At 37.1% G+C, this 23,612-nt stretch overlaps 1 protein-coding gene across 6 annotated transcripts in view; it reads left to right on the forward strand.

The window, feature by feature from the left end:
• The window catches only part of LOC127844037 (dynein axonemal heavy chain 5-like), a 159,562-nt gene that overhangs the window by 79,547 nt on the left and 56,403 nt on the right, over nt 1-23,612 (forward strand). For all 6 annotated transcript variants that reach the window (XM_052373992.1, XM_052373989.1, XM_052373988.1 and 3 more), the window contains 15 exons: nt 919-1,147; nt 5,742-5,923; nt 7,047-7,253; nt 7,672-7,824; nt 8,539-8,703; nt 9,881-10,016; nt 10,471-10,725; nt 11,136-11,269; nt 12,931-13,239; nt 13,967-14,168; nt 15,321-15,556; nt 16,517-16,735; nt 18,592-18,893; nt 20,488-20,728; nt 23,014-23,213. In XM_052373992.1, the coding sequence (XP_052229952.1) occupies nt 919-1,147; nt 5,742-5,923; nt 7,047-7,253; nt 7,672-7,824; nt 8,539-8,703; nt 9,881-10,016; nt 10,471-10,725; nt 11,136-11,269; nt 12,931-13,239; nt 13,967-14,168; nt 15,321-15,556; nt 16,517-16,735; nt 18,592-18,893; nt 20,488-20,728; nt 23,014-23,213 (3,170 nt within the window). The remainder of the gene's footprint in view (nt 1-918; nt 1,148-5,741; nt 5,924-7,046; nt 7,254-7,671; nt 7,825-8,538; nt 8,704-9,880; nt 10,017-10,470; nt 10,726-11,135; nt 11,270-12,930; nt 13,240-13,966; nt 14,169-15,320; nt 15,557-16,516; nt 16,736-18,591; nt 18,894-20,487; nt 20,729-23,013; nt 23,214-23,612) is intronic.

The raw sequence follows: 23,612 nt of genomic DNA on the forward strand, positions 1-23,612 counted from the left end.
CTTATGGGATAGGACTCTCTACACTTTTGCATTAATTGTGAAATCTATTTATTTTAGCTGGATAAAAGCTTAAAGGGGCCTTTTCACAGATTTTGGCATTTTTTTAACTTATTCATTAAATGCTTTATATTGATAAATGTAAAAATTGGATCGTAAAAGCTCCAGTAAAAAATCAAGAATAAAATTAAAAAAAGGAAAAGAACATTGCCCGGACCAGGTTTCGAACCAGTGACCCCTGGAGTCCTGCCAGAGTCCTGAAGTAAAAACGCTTTAGCCTACTGAGCTATTCTGCCGAGTACACATACTTGACGTTTTTGATACCTTATATAAGCAATCTTCGTAGTTTCACAAAATGTAACGACAAAAACAGAACTCTCCAAATTATTCAATCGTTTCGCGTTGCAACGCTTTATAATTTTTAGGTTTCAAAATCGTCAAAAGATGCATATAATGGCTATATTAGACCTTGGTAAATGTTCAGTATTACTGTTTCCTCACAAATATCATAATTAAAACGAAAATTTGCGAATCTGAAACAACTTTTTTCAATTTTGTCAATTTACCAAAGCGTGAAAAGATCCCTTTAAGCATAAGGCTTATTGAAAAGCTATCAAGTATATTTCCTGGGTAGAACCAGTACTAAATAGCTTTTGGGGAGCTCTATAGTATGCTGCCACATTTGGGATCGAGCCCACAACCTCTCAGTTGCTACGGGGACACCATATCCACTATGCCATGGCAACCCATACAATATGCATAAATTCCGCTTTGTCTATGATACACTGTACACAAGCATTATTTACAAAAGTGTAATGTTACTAACTGGTAATTATAAAATTATTGGTAAACTATACTCAGCACAACTGTGTATAATACACTCATCCCTCTGAGTTAAAATCTTGCCTTTTCCCCCAACAGAAACAAATCTGTGAGTTCATGGACAAGAAGTTTGAGAAAATCACGAGCACACAGCGTGCCATCAGTCTGCTGATGAAGTTCGAGAAGTTGAACCTACCTGGACTCCCGATTACTGAGAAGTACGCGCGGATCCTGGCTCACTACGGGCGAGACATTGAGATGGTCTCCAAGATCTACCAGAAGAACAAGAATGAACCGCCCGTAGCCCGTGATCTGCCACCTATTGCTGGTATGTCAGTTGATCAATTATTGATTGCATGCATTGCAAGCCTTAATCTTATTAATAGAGCAAGAGATGTACAATGAGCCTCTGTCTGGGAAAACTGAGCTTAATGCACAAGTGAAAGTTTTGTAGCGGATTAATGTAGGACTAGACTGTTTGCTTCTTCTAAACTCAAATTGTCCCTGATTAGCCTGTGTTGACTGCACTTTACAAACATGCGTTAACTCTTTCAGTGCTGGAACCAAATTTTGAAGGCCTTTGCAAACAGTTTGGATCCAGATGAGACGCCACAAAACGTGGCGTCTCATCAGGATCCAAACTGTTTGCTATTCTGATAGTATTCTTTGAAAAAAATCGAAGAAAATGCAAATTTTAGAGATTAAGCAGATGACATTTTTGCAGACGACAACTTTCCCAGCATGCAAAGGGTTAAGCACATTTTTCATACAAGGAGGCTCATTTAATGTTGCTCAATAATTGCCTACACTGGGGGGTATTTACTTTAGACCAATAAAAATGTCTGAATAGGAACAAACAAAAACATCAAGCAACAATAAACAATATTATTTATATGCAAATAACTATATTATCTCATTCTATACAAGAGCCTTATCTTTAGACAACCCCTATCAGTAAAAGCCTTATCCATCCCTTGATCATCTGTACCCTGTTTAGCTCTGAATGCCTGAATATTGTTATCTGTTTATTGTTAGTGGTGTGAAAAAGGAAAAGATGTTTTAGGAAGTGTAATCATGTTATTTTGTTGACTGATTATGACACATGTTTGGCATTAGGTTCTTTAATTGCCAGTTAAGAAAATGAATATGGAAACATATGAAAATGTTAAAATCTTGCATAATATCAACACATAACTATGAATATTTCCAAAATAATGTATCAAATACCAATATTATTTAAATATACACATTTTATAAATTGAAGCTGTTTTTAACATACACTGTAACTCCAATGTAACGCGGTCAATGGGGTCCAAGCCGCGAAACAGCGTTATAACGGATCCGCGTTATAAGTTTTGAGCTCATTTACTGCAGGGCGCTATAAAAAAAACAGGTATAGAATAGCCTATAATATAGGTCATGTATATTGCCATTCTGTGTTGACGCAAATACATGCATATAAATCGAATCGTATCGATAACAGTATACATACCGCTTTTCTTATGTGCACATTTATCCGATAATCCAATAACAGTCTATTATGTAAAGTTAGAATACAACATTAATTCTAGAATGGACTGTTTCAGCTTCATTTGCATGGTTTTGACCATGCAAATGTCAGTGGTCATAAAAACAAGATTAAAGTCATAAATTATAGAGTTATCAATTAAAAATAGATGGACCTTTGCTCATGCACCGCATGGGCTAACCCCCTTTGCTCATGCACCGCATGGGCAAACCCCCCTTTGCTCATGCACCGCATGGGCAAATCCCCTTTGCTCATGCACCGCATGGGCAAACTCCCTTTGCTCAAACACATGCGGTGCATGAGCAAAGGGGGTTTGCCCATGCGTTGTATGAGCAAAGGGGGCTTGCCCATACGGTGCTGAAACAGTCCATACTAGAATTAATGTCGTATTCCAACATTACATAATAGACTGTTCAATAAAATTGCAAAATCACTTAAAAAATAATAATCTTGAACATTAATGACGATATATGTTTAAGAAATTCGTAAACACAACCTTACGCATATATGCCATTTTCAGACGTGTTTAGAGTACAGTGCATTATGGGGCAGTGCTTTAATTGGACGAGCGACTTTAAATTTAGATTGAATGCAATACGATTCATGTACAAAAATTGTTTTATTGCGTCATACGCATGCAAAAAACGTGTTTCCCGGGGACTTTCTGATACCGCGCGAAAATGAAAGTGAAACTCTGTTAACAATTACAGGTACACTGCGTTCGCATGTAAATAAATCGTCTGCATTATTTAATTTCTTATACACGAACTAAAAGATTAAATGACATAATACTAGAATGATAATGAAATGAAAGAAAAAGTTGTTTTATACAGTGGGCAGTATATTTCCCAGCCGCTCATTTAATATAGTCATACTGCAACCATATCAAAGTAAGAATGTTTTAATCGTTTTGAATTACTTTAATTGTATAACTATCCCGCTTGCACTTAACTTATGGAAATTATCGCACTGAACCGCTCTGATGAGGAATACATGTAATAAACACTGACACTCGAGTTTTTCACACCTTAATGGACATTACACAACAGATTAACACTAATTAGCTGTCGTGTTGTTTAACCTCGAGGCGATTATAATCGGTTCAACGGACAGTTGAATAAAGCAATCAACATTTGATTGCCGCCATCTTTGAATTGTCTGAAAATACATGAAGTTGCATAATACGGATTTGAATCAGAAATCAAATGGAAGGTTGGAGAAAAAATGGGATCCAAGCACCCCCCGCGTTATATTGGATTCAGCGTTATAACGGAGCGCGCTATATTGGAGTTACAGTGTATATTAACAATCATATAAGATAGTTACACATTTTTTTTATTGATTAAAGGCTTAAAAAAAGTCATAAGATATTGATTATAACAAAACAAAATTCAATAGATAGTAAGCACATTAATATTTCAATTGCAAGTAATTTTATGAAAAAAAAGAAGAAAAAAAAAGAGAACATCTAAATGTGCTTATATTAGAACTTTATCAAATTAAACTGAATGCAAATAACTATCCTTATTAAAAAAACACTTAGCTTCCAGAACTTGAAATGTATTTATATTTTTCCGTCTTATTTTCACATGTTTCACCAGAAATAGATAAGCAAAAACAATTTCCAGATTCAAAAACTATTTGTAACAAGAATTTTCTTTGTTTGGAAACTTACTCCAAAAACAAACTTAAAAAAAAAACAAACAATTTAAACAGACGTATTTAAATAAGTCATTAGGCATTCAGAGAAGTTTTTCGTATATTAAGGAGGCTAGGAATTCACACTGTAGATTATTGGACGCATATAAAGGACGTAAGGAACTCCACTGTAGATTATTGGACGAATATACATGTATATCATGGTAGGACTGAATGGGTTAAACAGTAATGCATAGTGGCTGTTGTGAACAAGCTGGAAATGGAGTTTGAGTCATATTATGAGAAAACTGGGTTTAATGCATGTGCGTAAAGTGTCAACCAGAGTGCGGTTTGCACAGGCTAAAAAGGGACGACACTATCCACCTACACTGAGACTCCTTTAAACAAAAGATGCCATAAATGTGGATAGTGTTGTCCCAGATTAGACTGCAGACTGCACAGGCTAATCTGGGATGACACTTAACGCAAATGCACATTTCATGCACAACACATCCTTCTGTTGTCATTGAGGCAGCTGTCCTTTATTTATGAGCTTCCTTCTGCGAAAACTGGTCTGTATGCATGTTTGTAATAAGAGAAGACACTCTCTGCTTTTATGGAATTGTATTTGAAGAAAGTGTCTTCTTAACAAAAATCAAGTGTATGCGGAAAGTGTCATACATGATTAGCCTGTGCAGACTGAAGAGGATAATCTGGGACGACACTTTATGCACATGCATTAAGCCCAGTTTTCCCAACACTTTGTGCACATGCATTAAGCCCAGTTTTCCCAACACTTTGTGCACATGCATTAAGCCCAGTTTTCCCAACACTTTGTGCACATGCATTAAGCCCAGTTTTCCCGACACTTTATGCACATGCATTTAGCCCAGTTTTCCCGACACTTTGTGCACATGCATTAAGCCCAGTTTTCCCAACACTTTGTGCACATGCATTAAGCCCAGTTTTCCCAACACTTTGTGCACATGCATTAAGCCCAGTTTTCCCAACACTTTGTGCACATGCATTAAGCCCAGTTTTCCCGACACTTTATGCACATGCATTAAGCCCAGTTTTCCCAACACTTTGTGCACATGCATTAAGCCCAGTTTTCCCGACACTTTGTGCACATGCATTAAGCCCAGTTTATCCCGACACTTTATGCACATGCATTAAGCCCAGTTTTCCCGACACTTTGTGCATATGCATTAAACCCAGTTTTCCAGACACTTTGTGCACATGCATTAAGCCCAGTTTTCCCAACACTTTGTGCACATGCATTAAGCCCAGTTTTCCCAACACTTTGTGCACATGCATTAAGCCCAGTTTTCCCAACACTTTGTGCACATGCATTAAGCCCAGTTTTCCCAACACTTTGTGCACATGCATTAAGCCCAGTTTTCCCGACACTTTATGCACATGCATTAAGCCCAGTTTTCCCAACACTTTGTGCACATGCATTAAGCCCAGTTTTCCCGACACTTTGTGCACATGCATTAAGCCCAGTTTATCCCGACACTTTGTGCACATGCATTAAGCCCAGTTTTCCCGACACTTTGTGCACATGCATTAAGCCCAGTTTTCCCGACACTTTGTGCACATGCATTAAGCCCAGTTTTCCCGACACTTTGTGCACATGCATTAAGCCCAGTTTATCCCGACACTTTGTGCACATGCATTAAGCCCAGTTTTCCCAACACTTTTGAACATGCATTAAGCCCAGTTTTCCGAATGAGGCTCATTTAATGTTCTACAGGCAAGATCTCATGGTCCAGGCAGCTGTTCCGGCGTATCCAGGAGCCCATGGAGATCTTCCAACAGCAACCCAAGCTTCTGGAGAGCGCCACGGAGTCTCGGAAGATCATCAAGAGCTTCAACAAGCTTGCCAAGGTCCTGCTTGAGTTTGAGGTCCTCTACTATCGAGGCTGGCTGCGGCAGGTAGGCAGAATTTAAATAACCCTTTGCATGCTAGGAAATTTGTTGTCTGCTAAAATGTTGTCTGCTGAATTTCAAAAATTAGCATTTTCTTCGATTTTTTTTCAAAACATTCTGTGGCATCTCATCTGAATCCAAACTGTTTGCAAAGGCCTTTAAAATTAGGTTCCAGCACTGAAAGAGTTAACCCTTTCCCACTCGGAAGCAAAGTGAAAATGGCTATGTGCAAACAGCATAAAACCACAACTCGCAGGCTGTTCTGGTTTTGTGCTGTTTGCTGCTCATCAGTATTTTAGCAATGGAAATGAAGTCTTTGAAACTTGAATTTAGTAAGAAAGGTCTTTAGTTAATTTTAACTTTCATAGGGCTACAAATGCGTCAAAATACGTATCTAATTGGTAAAGGGTTAAATAATACACAGGTATTTGACTGTGTTTGATATACACAGAAACTTCTATGTCTGTTAGATGTGGTCATCTTCCTAGTTGTAAATAACATGGGAAAAATGTAATTTTTCATTTAACAAAAGTTTCTTCTTAACATAAATCCAGTCGAAGCAGAAAGTGTCCTCCCTAATTGGCTTGTGCAGACTTCACAGGCTAATCTGGGAGGACACTTTAAGCACATGCATTAAGCCCTATTTACTCAGAGCACTGCTGAAATAATTTTAATCTGACTCTTTGTGAACATCTCAAATCACCATCAGAATGTTTGCCATTAGATATTTTGGATCAGTTGTTTTAAACATTTTTGGAGGCATCTGTTTCCTTCCGACACATGTCTAGTTTAATTATTTGAGTCTTGTTCTAGAAAAAATCTATAAATGTCTTTTTTAGTTGATTTTTATTTTATCCAGTGATAATTTAATAATTTTTTTAATGACTTATAATATGATACCCATTTTATAATTGGCATAGTGGCTATGCAAATAGAAAATTGTACATGTTTATGTTCAGTGACCAAAACGCTTGTCTTCATCATGTAATGTTAATGTATTTAAGCCTCCAATTTTTAAATTCATTGACAGTATTAATAGAATTTAAAGGAGATAAAATATTTTTTTATCGAATTAAAGAACAATATCAAGATTAATCATTTCAGCAATAAAATTTATACTTGTCTGCAGGTGGAAACTGCAAAGTCTGGCCTCGCAGCATCGCTGCTTGTGAAACACCCAGAAACTGGCGACCTATACGTCAACTTTGACCCTCAAATCCTGATCATGATTCGTGAGACAGAGTGCATGGCTAGACTTGGGCTGGAGATTCCGCCTGTTGCCAAGACGATGAGAACAAAGCAACCTGAATACAAGGAAAACTACAATGCCCTTTTGGTGATTAAGTGTTTTTCATTTTAGAAATCTAAAAACTGTGTTTTATATTGTTTATTGAAACTGAAAAAAAAGAATTTACAGAGAGATTATACCTGAAAATAATAAAAACACGAGCAATTAACAAACTGAAATTGTAGGTAAAACTTTCTGAAAACAAACCCAGATATGTATAAATAATTTTTGGTTGCATTTCAAGGCTTGAGAATAAATGTGTATACAGAATGAAAATGCCTATCTGATCCACACCCAACCATCTGAAAGTTTGTTACAATGTTTTCATATTTACGGATGTTGTTAATTCATTTCTTCCAAAATTAGTAAGAACAGTTATGTTGATTAAGCCATATCTGAAGCTAAGGTCACTGTATCTCTAATCCTACTTTGTTTAAACCACACCTGTTTCTCCCTGATGAATCAGATGATGCTACAAGAGAATAAGCGAGTGCGTCTGAAGATCCCCACTGAGTTTGAGACTCTGATGGGACCGCACATTGGACGTGTCGACAACGCCATTGAGCCTGGACTGAACAAACTGTCTTGGACCTCCCTAAATATTCAGGACTACATCCAGGTATGTGGATAAGATTTTAGAAATGTTAAAAGCATTTCATTGTTTAAATTTGGTATGTCTTACAAAATGCACTTTACAAATTGAAGGTTTAAAGATAAGTACAGTTTACATGTGAATCAGAGAGCCCCCCCTCCACCATCTGCTGCAGGCTGTGTTAATTTATAAGTGTCTCTCTGTTATTATGTAGTACTACATCAAGCCTCTATGTGATTCAGGTAGTTAAGAATTAGGCCAAGCCATTCCATGATTCAGAACTGAGAAGTATTGCACCAAACTTCTCTGTGATTCAGAATGTGTAGTATTACACCAAATATTTCTTTTCTTCAGAATGTCTAGTACTACACCAAACGTCTCTTTGCTTCAAAATGTGTATTATTACACCAAGTTTCTCTGTGATGAAGACTGTGTTGTGTAAAATGTGTATTATTACACCAAGTTTCTCTGTGATGAAGACTGTGTTGTGTAATGCATCAAGCTTCTCTTTGATGCAGAATGCAGTACTAGGCCAAGCTCCACTTTACTTTAGACTGCGTTGTAACCCACCAAAGAACTCTTTGCTTCAGACTGTGTAGTATAGCACCATTCTTCTCTTCATTTCAGACTGTAAAGTATGACACCAAGCTTCTTTGATCCAAACTTTGTAGTATTACCAAACGTTTCTCTGTGATGTAGACTGTGTAAAAAAATATTACACCAAGCTTCTCTTTGATTCAGACTGTGTACAGGCGTCTAGAGGAAATGGAGCTGCTCATGGTGCGGGCTAACGAACTGAGTGAGTTCCGTATCGATGCGGTTCTCAAGGAGATTGCTAGCACCACCCTGTGTCAGCTGCCACAGGAAGAGCCATGGACCGTTGATGACTTCCTGGAAAACACACAGGTAACACAGCTTAATTGCAACCACTCATTTAATTTGAGTCTTACTCTGGGAGAATGGGGCCTTATTCTTTTGCTTTAAGTGTCATCCCAGATAAGCATGTGCAGTTCTCAACACTTTTTTCTCCTTGATGAAATTTATCATTTAAACTTCATATTTTTTTGCATGAAAATGAAGAGGCAGAAAATGTTTTAACTGATTAGCCTGTACAGACTGCACAGGCTAATTTTGGATGACACTTTACGCACATGCATTAACAATTGCTTTCCAAGAACAAGGCTCAATTTATTGACAGGTTTTGTTAGTTATTGTGCTTGGGCTTTGAACAGGCCTCTATGTTTATTTTGTTTTTGAAAGTCCTCTATGACAGTAATGAGGAAGTGCAAAAGAGTAAGTGCTTTAGCAAGCTGTTGGAAATGCTTATAAAGCAAACCTACATCAGTACAAAAAGCCTCAAACACAGGAAACAACAAGAGATGTGTTTGTCAGAAACACAATGCCCCTTACTGTGCCGCTTTGATTTATTTTTTTTTATTATATCCCTATAAAAAATATTACTTCCCTTGTAAAAATTATCTGTACCTGCCAAATGATAAATAAAAAATTATCTCCCTTTAAAGCTTGTTACTTCCCTTGGACTGGTTTTTGACCTTTGATCATGAAGGATGACCTTGATTTTGACCTTTCACCACTCAAAATGTGTAGCTCCATGAGTTACACATGCATGCCAAATAAAAAGTTATGGCCAATGTTAAAGTTTTCAGACGGGGGCTGTTCAAATGCTATATACCACCCTACGGGGTGCATAAAAAGCAGGATATTAAAATAAGGTAAAGGCTGCAACCCCAACACCAATTTTAAAATATGCTTTGAGCCTTTAGTTGAAGTTTCACATAGTTGCACTTATAACATTTTCTTTGTCTTGAGTGATAATAAAAGAATTTGGGCTTGTTTGGCATAATGCTGATTTAAAGACCTAAAGCAGCAATAGATTATCAGAAAAGATTAATTTGAATTGGCTGTGAGCTTTAATTAAGCCTACCTCTGGGAAAAATGGGTGTTATGCATGTGTGTGAAGTACCTGCCTAAATTAGCCTGTGCAATCTGTTACAACACTTAACGCACAAGTATGAAGCCCCGTTTTTCCATAGCATGGCTCAATTTTGTTGTGATATTTCAGACGCTGTGCAACAAAGGAGCAAGCATCTTGCAGACAAAGAGCCAGGTCGTGGAGGAAGCCGCAACCGAACTCATTGAAATGTTACTTGACATTGAAGATGATGACGATGGAGATGCATTTGAAGACAAAAAAGAAGGTTCGTACAATGTTCTTACATTTCAGAAAAATGCAAAGGAAAATTCATTGAAATTGTCCTGTCTCTGTGTCCTGCTTTTACAATTGTGTTCAATGTGATGGCACTACACTAGACATATGATCTGGATTTACCTGTATTCATTTGATACTTTTTGTATTAATCTGTAATAGCAACAAGTTTTCATAGTATCTTATATGAGTTGTATACTATTATAAAACATGTTATCTAATATTTTCCTCTTTATATTTCAACAATTTTATGGTGTCCCTCTAGCGATGGGGAGGTCATGGTTTAGATCCCCACTGTGTGAGCGTTCTTTAGATCTCCCTCAAAGACACCAACAACTGGTTCTAACCAGAAAACCGACACAAGAGTGTTTCAATAAGTCATCACATTGGATGCAATGGAGCTAAAATAAATAGGTTTAAAATAACAGTTTTTCTTCTTATTTCAGAAGATGACCGCCGCGATGCCAGCCCGACTGGTTCTGGAGGTCGGGGAAGCAGCAGACGGTCACGCCCAGTCTCCTCAAAGGCAAACCTTGCTGCTAAAAGGAAACGAGAGCAGCGAGAGAACATCAAACAGGCCGCTGCCGATCTGCTCCACGTTTTCAACCATCGCAACCTTGAGGCCCTGGTAAAGGTTACCAAAAACACCCTTGAGGCCCTGAGGAAGCGTATAACATCCAGCTCTATGGTGCACTATATTGGTGAGTTATCATATGAAGGCATGTACTTATGTAGAGAGATGTAGTGTTGATAAAATCATTTTGTTATTTTTATTTTTTAAATTCAGGGCGTTTAAAAAATTATTGACCAAGATTATTGAGTAATAATATCAATATGGTTTTGTTATGGGTTTTTTTGTGGGGCTTTATGCAATACATGTATTTTGAAATGGTCCTGCTTATTTACTAAAATGGCGCTGATATTTTTATCTGTAATTGTTCACAAGCACTTTAATTAACATATATAAAAAAATAAATTCTGCACAAATTATAAATTCTTATTGATAAGTTCTCATTCTTGGTATTGCAACATAAAAAAAACATATCTCTATGACAGATCAGATAACACTGAATTTTAACTCTGCACCCAACATGACATACCCTGATTGCAGGTGAGGGAGGCAGTTTTGGTGGAAGCGAGGCCAAGAGGGACAATCGTCCCTTCTTCAAAACGTTTGCTACACTGGCCATTCCAAACATCGTCATGACTCCAGGTCTAGACGATGTTCAGCAGGGGGTCAATAAGGTACACATGAGACACACTATGTGGAAATGGGGGTAAATGCATGTGCAAAGAATGTTTTCCCATATTAGAAGTGTGCACAGGCTAATCAGGGATGACACTTTTGGCCTAGACTGGATTTTTGCTTAGAAGAGACTTTCTTTAAACAAAAAATATAAAAAAAAAAGTGGAAAGTGTGGTCCCTGATTCTTTAGGGACTGCACAGGCTAATCTTGGATGACTCTTTACACACATGCATTTAACCCCTTTTTCTCAGAGCGCATCTCAAATATATAACAGGACTGTTGTCACATTCTTTTTTTGGGAAGTGATGTTTTTGTTTAGAAGGAGTCCATGGGCAATTTACCTTTAAAAGTTGTATTTGTTCCCTTGATTTTCTGAGAAAACTCATATGTCATCTATGCAAGATGTACTAAAGAACAAACATTGGAAACTTTGGGTAAAATGTTAATGCATAATCCTGACCAGGGCCCATATTCACTTACAGATTCTTGGATTTTAATCTTTAAATAAAAAATATTTAAGAAGAAATGCAGAAGCTATTTGAAAAAATGTCAAGTATAATAGAAGCTAACACCTACAATAATATTAGTTTTCTTTAAGAACAATGTGTTTAATGACTAATACTGTGTTAATCCTATATATTGGCTCATGCATGTGCGTAAAATATTGTCCCAGATTAGACTGTGAGGTCCGCACAGGCTAATCAGGGATGACGCTTTTTTGTATTTATGATATTTTTCATTTAAATAAAGTCTCTTCTTGGCAAAAATCCAGTTAAGGCAGAAATTGTTATCCCTGATTAGCCTGTGTACACTGCACAGGCTAATCTGGGACGAAACTTTATGCACATGCATTAAACCCCCCTTTTTTACATTTTGCGGCCCATGTATATAACTCTCAAGTATGTTTTCTTTTTTCTCAGTCTATTTCCTATTTGTAATACTAAGGATGGGTTGCTGAATACATTCCTTGTACTTTAAAAGTCACTCAGAATGGGATCTGCTGTGTAGTCTGGCAAGCTTAACTCCGTAATCATATACCTTCCCTTGGTTTTAACTAGTGTACTTCTCGGGCCCATTTTGAAGGATTCGTGCATTGCAAACTAATAAATTAATATAAACTTAGACAGATATAAGTTCACTCTTTAAGTTGCCATTTCTACTTTTTTTTTAAGTTTTCAACTTTTTAAACTTTTTAACAAATAGTTTTATCCTGGAGCTTTGGAGCCTACTTTTAGGTCTATACAGTGTATTTGTTTTAATATCCTTGGCTATAATAAATATGACAGATGTAAATGTGGTCTAGAAAGAATCACTGAAATGAATTTTTTAAGGGTTAAGCAGGTACTTAGGTTTCACATTTTTATGTTTTTATCTTAAATTCAAGCTTTAAGCAATATTGTAAAATACGTCTGTCAATAGGAAACCTATATTATATTTCTTAAGTAAATGCATTTAACAGACAACAATCTTGAGTTGTTTTCACTTGAGTTGATTGCAATTCACAAGTAAAATGCAAAATGTTAAGCTTCGACAATTGAAACTTCCCTATCAGACATGCATCACATAGCTTTTGAAAAGGTCTCCTCGTGCTCTTGAAAAGACAGCCTTTTGTAGGGAGAAGATACTGCTCAGAATAAGTAGTAAAATTTCTGTATTCAGGCAGCCCAGATGGTTGTGAGCGTATCTAAGGGCGTCTCCCAATGGAACAAGGACCGTAAACGAGCCTCCAACGAGCGCCCTCACTCTGGAGATCGGGAGGGTCACCATGAGCGGAGACCCAGTGTTGGAAGCGTGGCTGCATCGGAGGGGTCACACGGGGAGAAACGAAAACCAGAGATGGACCGAGAACCAACAAACTACACGAATTTTACAACAACCACAAAGAACTACTACAAGAATGTGTCGGAGAACAAGGAAGTGGCAAAGCTTGTCTCTCTCCTCTCCACCTCCATCAACTCCACCAAAAAGGTCTGCTCTCCTATCCTATGACCAATAATATTGGTTGTATAGAATATTATTTATATTATTGGTTGTATAGAATATTATTAACTCTGTTAACAATTTGCCACTCAGATACGCATTTTTACGAGTGTGCAGTCCTTAAGAAATTCAAATTAAATGTAAGGCTTTGTTTAAGAGATGCTAATCTTGAAAGCATCATTACCAACCCTTAGATACTTATCCACAAGACACAACTTTAAGCCAGTACAGCCTGCAATTTATTTGCAGGCTGTACTGGTTTTATGCTGTTTGCATATAGTTATTTTCACTTTGCTTCCGAGTGGGAAAGGGGCCTGGGTTAAATAAGAGAAGACTTCAATAAGAAGCATCCTTGAGCTAAATCCTATCCAATCTTATTAATGAATTTGTATGTTTAATCCAAAATTGTGTTCTGTAATATTGTTTTGGATTTTTATGATATTTTTCCATTTAATATTGCTTTTTGTATTTATTTTATTTGATAGAAAAGGGTCATTCATAATTGTATGTTTTAGTTTCTTTTCGGAGTTGAAGATGAGATCTGTTTTGATTTACGTTTCCAATTAATTTTTACTCTGTTGACTCAATATAACAGTTACAATTTTGGAAAAGGGAAGTTTCCTTGTTTAAGCAATACGCTGTGCAATGTCCAATGACCTCATTACACAAAACCTCTATGTCTTCTGTCAAATTCAAAATGTTTTAAAACTTACAGGAAGTTACAAGTGCTCTCGAGAAGTTTGGTGACTACCACATCATCTGGGCGAATGACCGAGATACCGAGCTGGAAGCCTTCATGAAAGAGAAGCCCAAACTGTCAGAGTTTGAGTCCAAGATCAAGTACTACGAGGAACTCGAGGTTGCCATTAATGGCGAGCCCATGTACTATGATGTGGGACCCATCGCTTTGTTCACTGGTATGTTAACCCTTAACCACTCTGACACACATTGTAACCTGTTTGTTGTCCCTTAGAAAATCACATTTCAGACCTTTCTGAATAGATTCAAGTTTTCAAGACATAATTTCCAACCCTTACATACTGATGAGCAGAACATAGCAGAAAACCTTAATAGACTACAAGTTACTTGCAGGGGGTTCTGGTTTTATGCTGTTTACAAAATAGTCATTTAAAAAAAAATATTAGCGGTAAAAGGTCAAGATTATTTTATGGATGATTATTGGGATATGTCTGTTTATGTCAGAGGGACATGTAGTACAAGTGGCTCGATCATGGAAAACCAGACTTAATGCATGTGCGTAAAGAATCGTCCCAGTCTTCCTAAACTGGATTTTTGTTTCAAAGAGACTTCTTTTGAACGAAAAATTCTATAGAAGCGTCAATTAATGTCCATGATTAGTTTCGGATGACACGTTATGCACATGAATAAAGTCCAGTTTTCCCTGTACAAAGCTCATTTTATAAAAACAAATTCTTCCCCACTCAAACTTTGCCTTCTCAATCTCTGTTTGACTCGTGGGATAAATTTAAATACACAGATCCACTCATGTTATATTCTCTATTTAACTGGTATCTATAACAACAACCTGTGGTCAGCAAGGAATATTATGAATGCAGGGCTGCAATGCACTGATAGTAATGAACAGTATGATTGGTCAGCAAGGAATATTATGTAGGCAGGGCTGCAATGCACTGATAGTAATGAACAGCATGATTGGTCAGCAAGGAATATTATGTAGGCAGGGCTGCAATGCACTGATAGTAATGAACAGTATGATTGGTAATTTCACCACAATGGTAGGGAAAATAATGGTGGATAGATGTTTAGTGAATAATCGAAAACATGTTTCCTGGTTGATATAACCTTGAAAATATAAGTTATATTGTGAAGATGATAAAAAGAATATTTGAAAGGCTTATCATATTTACTGTAAATGTTTGTCTAAACTTCCAAGCATTTGATCGCTGTTGTTTATAACATTTTGTATATTTCTTTTTCTTTCTGATTTGTTGTGTTTTTCATGCCTGTAAAGTATGGTGCCTAAGAAAATGAACAGAGGTTTGTTTCATTTGTTCAAAACAATATAGATAATTGTACCAATCTTGCAGATCAACTGAAGTATGCATTGAACGTTGAGACAAAAGCCTGGAGGATGCATTATGGGAAGGCATGTAACACAAAGTATCGCACAGAGATGGAGGAAATATTTGCCTTCATTGATGACCTGAACAAGAGGCTAGGTCGACCAATCAAAGACCTTGATGATATTCGCTTTGCAATGGCAGGCTTGAAAGAGATCAGAGAGAATGAGATCAGAATTGACATGAGCATCGCGCCTATTGAGGTAATTAAGTAATTATTTTCAAGTTGGAGTGCATCTTATAATGTTTTTACCCAATAGTATCTAGTATTTTATCTATAACTCACAACATTGTGTTTGAAAGAACATGTACTTACATGGTTGTATTACTATTCGGTCATTATACTAATATAAACCAATCACTTTGAATACGCTTTAAGTACTTGTTTAAAGGTATGCAAACAATTGAAACATTGTAAGTCTTGACTCTCTACAGTTATGCACGAATTGCTCATAGCTCCATATGCCGTCAAAGTATGTAAATGTATGATTCCAATCACTAAAGTGTAAAGCTATTGTGGGGCTCCCTGATAGACCATATGGCGTGTGTTTGAATTCTGAACCAGCCCCACAATGTTTTCACCTTGTCATATATTTTTAATGAATAACAAGAGAAAGCTTAATATGAGCCTCGTCTTTGGAAAGCTGGACTTAATGCATCTACGCAATTTGTTGTCCCTGATTAACCACTGGGACGACACTTTCTGCTTTTACGGTATGTTTTGTTTTAAAAAGAAAGACAAAATCTTCAATCCAATTAAGGCAAAGTGTTGTCTCTGATTGGCCTGTGCAGACTGCACAGGCTTATCTGGAACGACACATTATGCACATGCTTTCAGACCAGTTTCTTAAGAATGAAGCTCTTATTACTAAAACGAAAGATCCATCTTTCCCCTCTGATAACCCTCAATGTCTTAATAGCAAATTTCTCGCTTAGAAGCAAAGTGAAAACTGCTTTATGCAACCAGTTATTGGCAGGCTGTTCAGATTGTAATTATGCTGTTTGCTACTCAGCAGTACAAAAAGAGTTGGAAAGGAAGCATTTAGAATTTGAATCTCGTAAGAAATATATAAAATTAATTCAATTTTCTAAGGGCCTACAATGCCATCTAAGTGCGAATCTGAGTGGTAAAGAGATAAAGAGTACATTTCCTCCACTTTCAGGAGTCGTACTCAATGTTGATCAAGCATGAACTGCCCGTGGCCAAGGAGGAAACAGAACGCTGCGACACCCTGCGCTACTCCTGGGAGAAGCTCAACGTGCAGGGCAATGAGATGCAGTCACACCTGCTTGAGATCCAGCCCAACTTCAAGACTGATCTCATCACCAACGTCAAGACCTTCATCTCCGACTGTGGCAACTTCTATCACGAATACAATAAGGTAGATTCTATGTCAATATGCTGCCATGTTTGTATTTCTAAACCCCACCCCCTCATCCTATTTCTCTTTTCCATCCCCTCAAACCCACCTATTTCTCCACCCCACCCCTGCAACCCAGCCATTTAGAATAAATTGAAGAATGGTGAAACTGGAGTGTCATTCTGTGTAACTGATCACACAAAAATGTGGCAATCAAGAATGTCTTTTAGACACAATTACTTTAATTCATTGTGTGTGGTTTCAGTCTTTAGTATGTAACAAGTTGTGTTATGTTTTTCCTTATTGTAATAAGTATAAAATGTAATTATGCCCCCCTTCGAAGAAGAGGGGGTATATTGCTTTGCTCATGTCGGTCTGTCGGTCTGTAGGTTGGTCCGTCCACCAGGTGGTTGTCGGACGATAACTCAAGAACGCTTAGGCCTAGGATCATGAAACTTCATAGGTACATTGATCATGACTCACAGATGACCCCTATTGATTTTGAGGTCACTAGGTCAAAGGTCAAGGTCACTGTGACCCGAAATAGTAAAATGGTTTCCGGATGATAATTCAAGAACGCTTATGCCTAGGATCATGAAACTTCATAGGTAGATTGATCATGACTAGCAGATGACCCCTATTGATTTTCAGGTCACTAGGTCAAAGGTCAAGGTCACGGTGACCCGAACTAGTAAAATGGTTTCCGGAAGATAATTCAAGAACCCTTATGCCTAGGATCATGAAACTTGATAGGTAGATTGATCATGACTGGCAGATGACCCCTATTGCTTTTGAGGTCACTAGGTCAAAGGTCAAGGTCACGGTGACCCGAAATAGTAAAATGGTTTCCGGATGATAACTCAAGAACGCTTATGCCTAGGATCATGAAACTTGATAGGTACATTGATCATGACTGGCAGATGACCCCTATTGATTTTCAGGTCACTAGGTCAAAGGTCAAGGTCACAGTGACCCAAAATAGTAAAATGGTTTCCGGATGATAACTCAGAAAAGCTTATGGCTAGGATCATGAAACTTCATAGGTACATTGATCATGACTCGCAGATGACCCCTATTGATTTTCAGGTCACTAGGTCAAAGGTCAAGGTCACGGTGACAAAAAACATATTTACAAAATGGCTGTCACTACAACTTAGAGCCCATATGGGGGGCATGCATGTTTTACAAACAGCCCTTGTTATTTATTAACTTGATTTACATGCTCCCAGGTAGGTCCACATACCACATATTGAGATTAAAAATAAAAAAATCCAGATCATTGTAAATGCTGTTACTACAAGTAATATGTATATGTGTCTTGTTTTGTGAAAGTTGGTCATGATGCATTTGCGTAAAGTGTCCGCACAGGCTAATCAGGGACGACACTTTCCGCTTTTATGGTATTTTTAGTTTCAAGGAAGTCCCTCCTTACCGAAAATCAAGTTTAGGCGGAAAGTGTCGTTCCTGATTAGCCTGTGTGGACTGCACAGGCTTATCTGGGACGACACTTTTCGCACATGAATTAAATCCAGTTTTCTCAGAACAAGACACATATATTAACCTACTCCCATCCCTCCCCTAGGCTGACCTCATTCATTATGTGTTCCCTTGTAATTGTACAATATTTGCCTCGCTCTGGGAATAGGGGCTTGACGCATTTGCGTACAGTGTAATCTAAGTCTTATCAGGGACAACACTTTCGGCCCTATTTTTGGCTAACAGAAACTCTTTAAACAACATATACCATAAAAGCCGAAAGTGTTGTCCCTGATTAGCCTGTGTGGACTGAACAGGCGAATCTTGGACAACACTTTAGACACATGCATTAAGCCCAGTTTACCCAGAACAAGGCTCATATATCTACTTTTTCCCCAAAGGCTGGCCCCATGGTGCCAGGAGTTCCCCCAAGGGAGGCCTCAGACCGACTGGTCATCTGCCAGAACCAGTTTGACATCCTGTACAAGAAGTTCCTCACGTACACAGGCGGAGAGGAGCTCTTTGGTCTCCCGGTTACTGACTACCCGGAGCTGCTCAAGATAAAAAAGGAGCTTAACCTGCTGCAGAAGCTTTACGGCTTGTACAATGCTGTCATCGACACGGTACACGGTTACTATGATATCCTGTGGGGCGACATCAACATTGAGAAGATCAATAATGAGTTGATTGAGTTCCAGAACAAGTAAGGGGCATATATTTAGTATGTGATATTCTTTGTTGCATTTTTGAACATGTTTGTTTTTGTGCATTTTTTGTGTTTTGAAGAAGTAAAGGTTACTGACATGCTAAGTGTGTATTTAATTGGTAACAATCTCCATCTGTAGTAGTTACAATATCCGTCTTCAAGTTGTTACAATCTATATCTTTATTTGCTCACAATCCCTATCTTTAAGTGGTTAAAATCTCAGTGTTTTAGTGGTTACATTCTCTATATTTAAATGGAAACAATCTCAATCGTTCTGTGGTTACAATCTCAATCTTTAAGTGGTTAAAATCTCCATCTTTAAGTAGTTACATTCTCCATATTTAAATGGAAACAATCTCAATAGTTATGTGGTTACTATCTCAATCTTTAAGTGGTTAAAATGTCTGTCTTTAAGTGGTTGCAACCTCCATCCTCAATTGGTTTAAATTTCCATCCTTAATTTGTTACCATCTCTATCTTCAAGTGATCACAACATCTATCTTTAAATGGTAACAATCTCCTTTAGCAATATGAAAACTTTGTTACTATTTTTATGCTCCCCATATATATATATTACTTACTTTGTCACACTTTTGTTACCGTTTCTCATAGTGCCTTTTGATGAGGTTTGAGGTCACTGGGGTCAAGGTAACCAAGGCTAATAATAGATTTTTCTGTCACAATTTTGTTACAGTTTCTAAAAGCGCCATCCATATTTTACTGTTCTCTTACATATTTGGCATGTAGGTACCTTGCATGGACCTCTACCTTTTGATGAGGTTTGAGGTCTCTGGGGTCAAGGTCAAGGGCACAGAGGCTAAAAATAGATTTTTCCATCACAATTTTGTTACAGTTTCTCATAGCGCCTTCAATATTTTACCGATCTCTTTCATATTTTGCTGTAGGTACCTTACATGGACCTCTATCTTTTGATGAGGTTGGAGGTCACTGGTGTTAAGGTCGAGGTCACCGAGGCTAATAATAGATTTTCTCAATGTCACACTTTGGTTACAGTTTCTCATAGCGCCTTCAATATTTGATCAATCTCTTATATATTTGGGATGTAGGTACCTTGCATGGACCTCTACCTTTTTTATGAGGTTTGAGGTCACTGGGGTCAAGGTCAAGGGCACTGAGGCTAACTATAGATTTTCTCAAGGTCTCACTTTTTGTCCACACAATCAAACCATATATCAACAAAGCATCATTTGGAGCATCCATCAGTTTTACTGATATCCTTGTCTTGAAAAGGGATATGTCAGATTGTTATTTAATATCACCCATTGAAACCCCACAAAAGCATATCAAGCTTTTTGCATAATTTTTTTATTGAGTTCAAGTCTTCAATCTTCAATATTTTTTATTCAAGACATTTTTCTTGAGTTTAAGATGCTTAAGATAGTTTCTGTAGGCAAGATGGATGCCTTATGTCTTATATTGAGCATAATATATATTATCTTTATGCAATTTACAATGGCATGAATTTCAAACGTGCCGTTTTTTGTGATGTAGAAATAGATAAATAATAAGTGCAACAGTTTAATGTTGTATTTATTTCACCTACAAATTCGCAACATTTCTACCTTCCAAGGTGTCGCAAGCTGCCAAGGGCACTGAAGGACTGGCCAGCATTTGAGGACCTCAAGAAGACCATTGATGACTTCAATGAGATGGTTCCCCTGCTAGAGCTCATGACCAACAAGGCAATGAAGACCCGTCACTGGAACCGGATGGCCGAGGTCACAGGTCACGTGTTCGACATTGAGAGCGAGAACTTCACACTGCGTAACATCCTGCAGGCCCCTCTATTGAAGTTCAAGGAGGACATTGAGGTAAGAGGAAAAAAATACAATTTTTTTTTAATCACTAAAGCAAAAACAGGGATTAAAAATGTAAGCTGTTATGGAGATAATGAAATGATGAAAACAGGTGGAATTAAGAAACAGGGCAATAACAGTGACTAGAATGTAAGCTGTTGTGGAGTTAATGAAATAATGTGAAAAAAAGGTGGAAATAAAATTTACCATGGTCATTATTTTCTTAGAAACAAAATTTTGTTTGCTATGTATGTTATAATTTTGTGTTTATCAATTTTGCTCTTGTTAGGACTTGAGATGAAAAAGTGTAATACGAAAATAGGTCTAATGGTCTAATGCCATATGCAGGAGATACAATATACGCTTTAAAGTCACACAAGGTATTGTGGTCCCAGGGGACTGGGAAGCTCATTACCAGATTGCGCAGATGCATATACTGGTCTGGAGCCAAGCTGGTCGCACATGGCATAAGACCCATTTTTGCATGACTTTGCTCATATGATATATTTTAACTAATTTTGACTCTTAACTGGAATGTTTAGATATTATTATACCAGCAAAAATAGTAATTTTATGTAATTGTTATATGATTAAAAAACATACCTCTCTTCAAAACAAATGTTTGCAAATTGATGATAGTTATGTAAAATGTGAAAATTCAACTGTTACGGTCTGTTTCCTTTCTTTCTATGCAATTCATCGCTTTTGCTTATTTTTGTAATGAACCCATTGGTAAACCAATATAGAAAATAACATTATGCATTTAAATTTCTTTTACAATACATAGAAATGTTGACACTCTGATTTGATTTATTAAAACACAAGTACTTAATATTTTTCTACCTGGGACAAAAATGACTTGGGACAAAAATGACTTGAAGCCCATGAAATGTTAATTAATGTTTGTTTGGTGTGCTTTCTGATTGTGTTGTTTTGTTTGGTGTGCATTCTAGAAGGAATTAAGTGGCAAGAACAAAGAAATTATGACAAATGATGAGTACCAAAACTATGTGTTACGGGTATAACATGGTGCCAATATTTTTCTTTCTTTCACATACAGTGGTCATGATCACATTTTAGGAATGATTATTTTTTTAATTGTTGTTGAAATGTTAATTATTCCTTAAACTTAATAAGCCATTCTTATAATCGCTACTTAAAAATGTTTGTATATGAGATTGTTTAATTCACATGATTGTATATGTTTTTATAATTTCGAGTCAATTAAAGTTTGTTTTATGTTGTGTCTGTTTCTTTAAAAAAAAAATATTTTTTTTAATTCCATGGTTTTGTAGGGTAGTTATTTGATAGATTTTGAAAAGAAAATAGTGAAATTTAAAATCTTAATAATTGTATTATATGTTCACTACAATGCAGGGCCAATTGTTAGAAGCTGTTAGATTCATTCTGCAGCGATACAATGTGCATATAACTATGGTGAAATCTCCAAAAATAAGAGCGAAAATTGCGGTACAGATTTCATTAATCAATACTACTAATACATCACAATGTATTTCTTATACAGTTAATAATGAAATAACACAATTATTTAAGTTATGTTTATACAAGTACACAGGTTCTGCATGATGTTTTTGGTCATTCACATGCTAGGTTAATGATCCAGAACATTAATATGGGCCGTGCTCTGTGAAAAAGGGGTTTAATGCATGTGCGTAAAGTGTCATCTCAGATTAGCCTGTGCAGTCCGCTTTTATGACATTTTTTGTTCAAATCAAGTCTCTTCTTAGCAAAAAACAAGTTAAGGTGGAAAGTGTCATCTGGATTATATAGCCTGTGCGGACTACACAGGCTTAACTGGGAAGACACTACGCACATGCATTAAACCCCATTTTCACAGAGCGCAGCCCATATATCACTATTTGTATGCATGTTGAAATGTTTCTCATGTTCTGTGTATAGATGTTTTTTCAATGTCCAGGTCTTCCAAGTGCCCACTATACATAACTACATTGAATTAATCCATGTTTAAAGCAAAAATATGAATATTGTTTAAATGTGTGTGATGTTATTAATAAAAATTTCTGATTTCGTCGTGTTAATAATTTTAAATTGAGCTATGTATTTTGAAAACTAATGAAACAATTAGGCTTGTATTAAATTTACAAATATATAAAAAAAAGATAAAAAACTAGTAATAATTGCAACCTGAAATATATTTCACTTACTACAGGAATAATGTCTGATTGAATGCCTTATATACCATTTGTGCCCTCATAAAGTAGCATCAGTCAACAGCTCCACCCCAATCTAGCTAATGTCATTCCCATATTTCCACCCAGGATATCTGCATCTCAGCCGTGAAAGAGAAGGATATTGAGGCAAAATTAAAGCAGGTTATCGCCGACTGGAACAACAAGGAGTTCACGTTCGGTCAGTTTAAGAACCGCGGGGAGCTGCTGCTGCGAGGGGATACCACTAGTGAGATTGTCTCCCTTATGGAGGATTCCCTGATGGTCCTCAGCTCCCTTATGAGCAACAGGTAGGGGCTGTTAACGTATGAACTATGAGAAGCTTCATGCGAAAATGGGTCTTATGAGCAGCTTCATGCGAAAATGGGTCTTATGCCAGCATCACTCCAGACCAGCCTGCCCACTTGCAAGGTCTGGGAAGGAGCTAACCTGTCCCTGGGAAGCTACTGACTAGACTTTGTGAATCCCATAAGACCCATTTTGGCATTACACAGCTGTTTTAGGGAAAACATTGTGAATCCCATAAGACCCATTTTGGCATTACACAGCTGTTTTAGGGAAAACATTGTGAATCCCATAAGACCCATTTAGGCATTACACAGCTGTTTTAGGGAAAACATGATCTATTGACTCATAATCATTCAAGTTTGTATGATGGTCAAATTAGAGGAAAGGAAGAAGCCTATTCA

This window comes from Dreissena polymorpha, chromosome 9, assembly GCF_020536995.1.
Source record: "Dreissena polymorpha isolate Duluth1 chromosome 9, UMN_Dpol_1.0, whole genome shotgun sequence".
NCBI classification, from domain to species: domain Eukaryota; kingdom Metazoa; phylum Mollusca; class Bivalvia; order Myida; family Dreissenidae; genus Dreissena; species Dreissena polymorpha.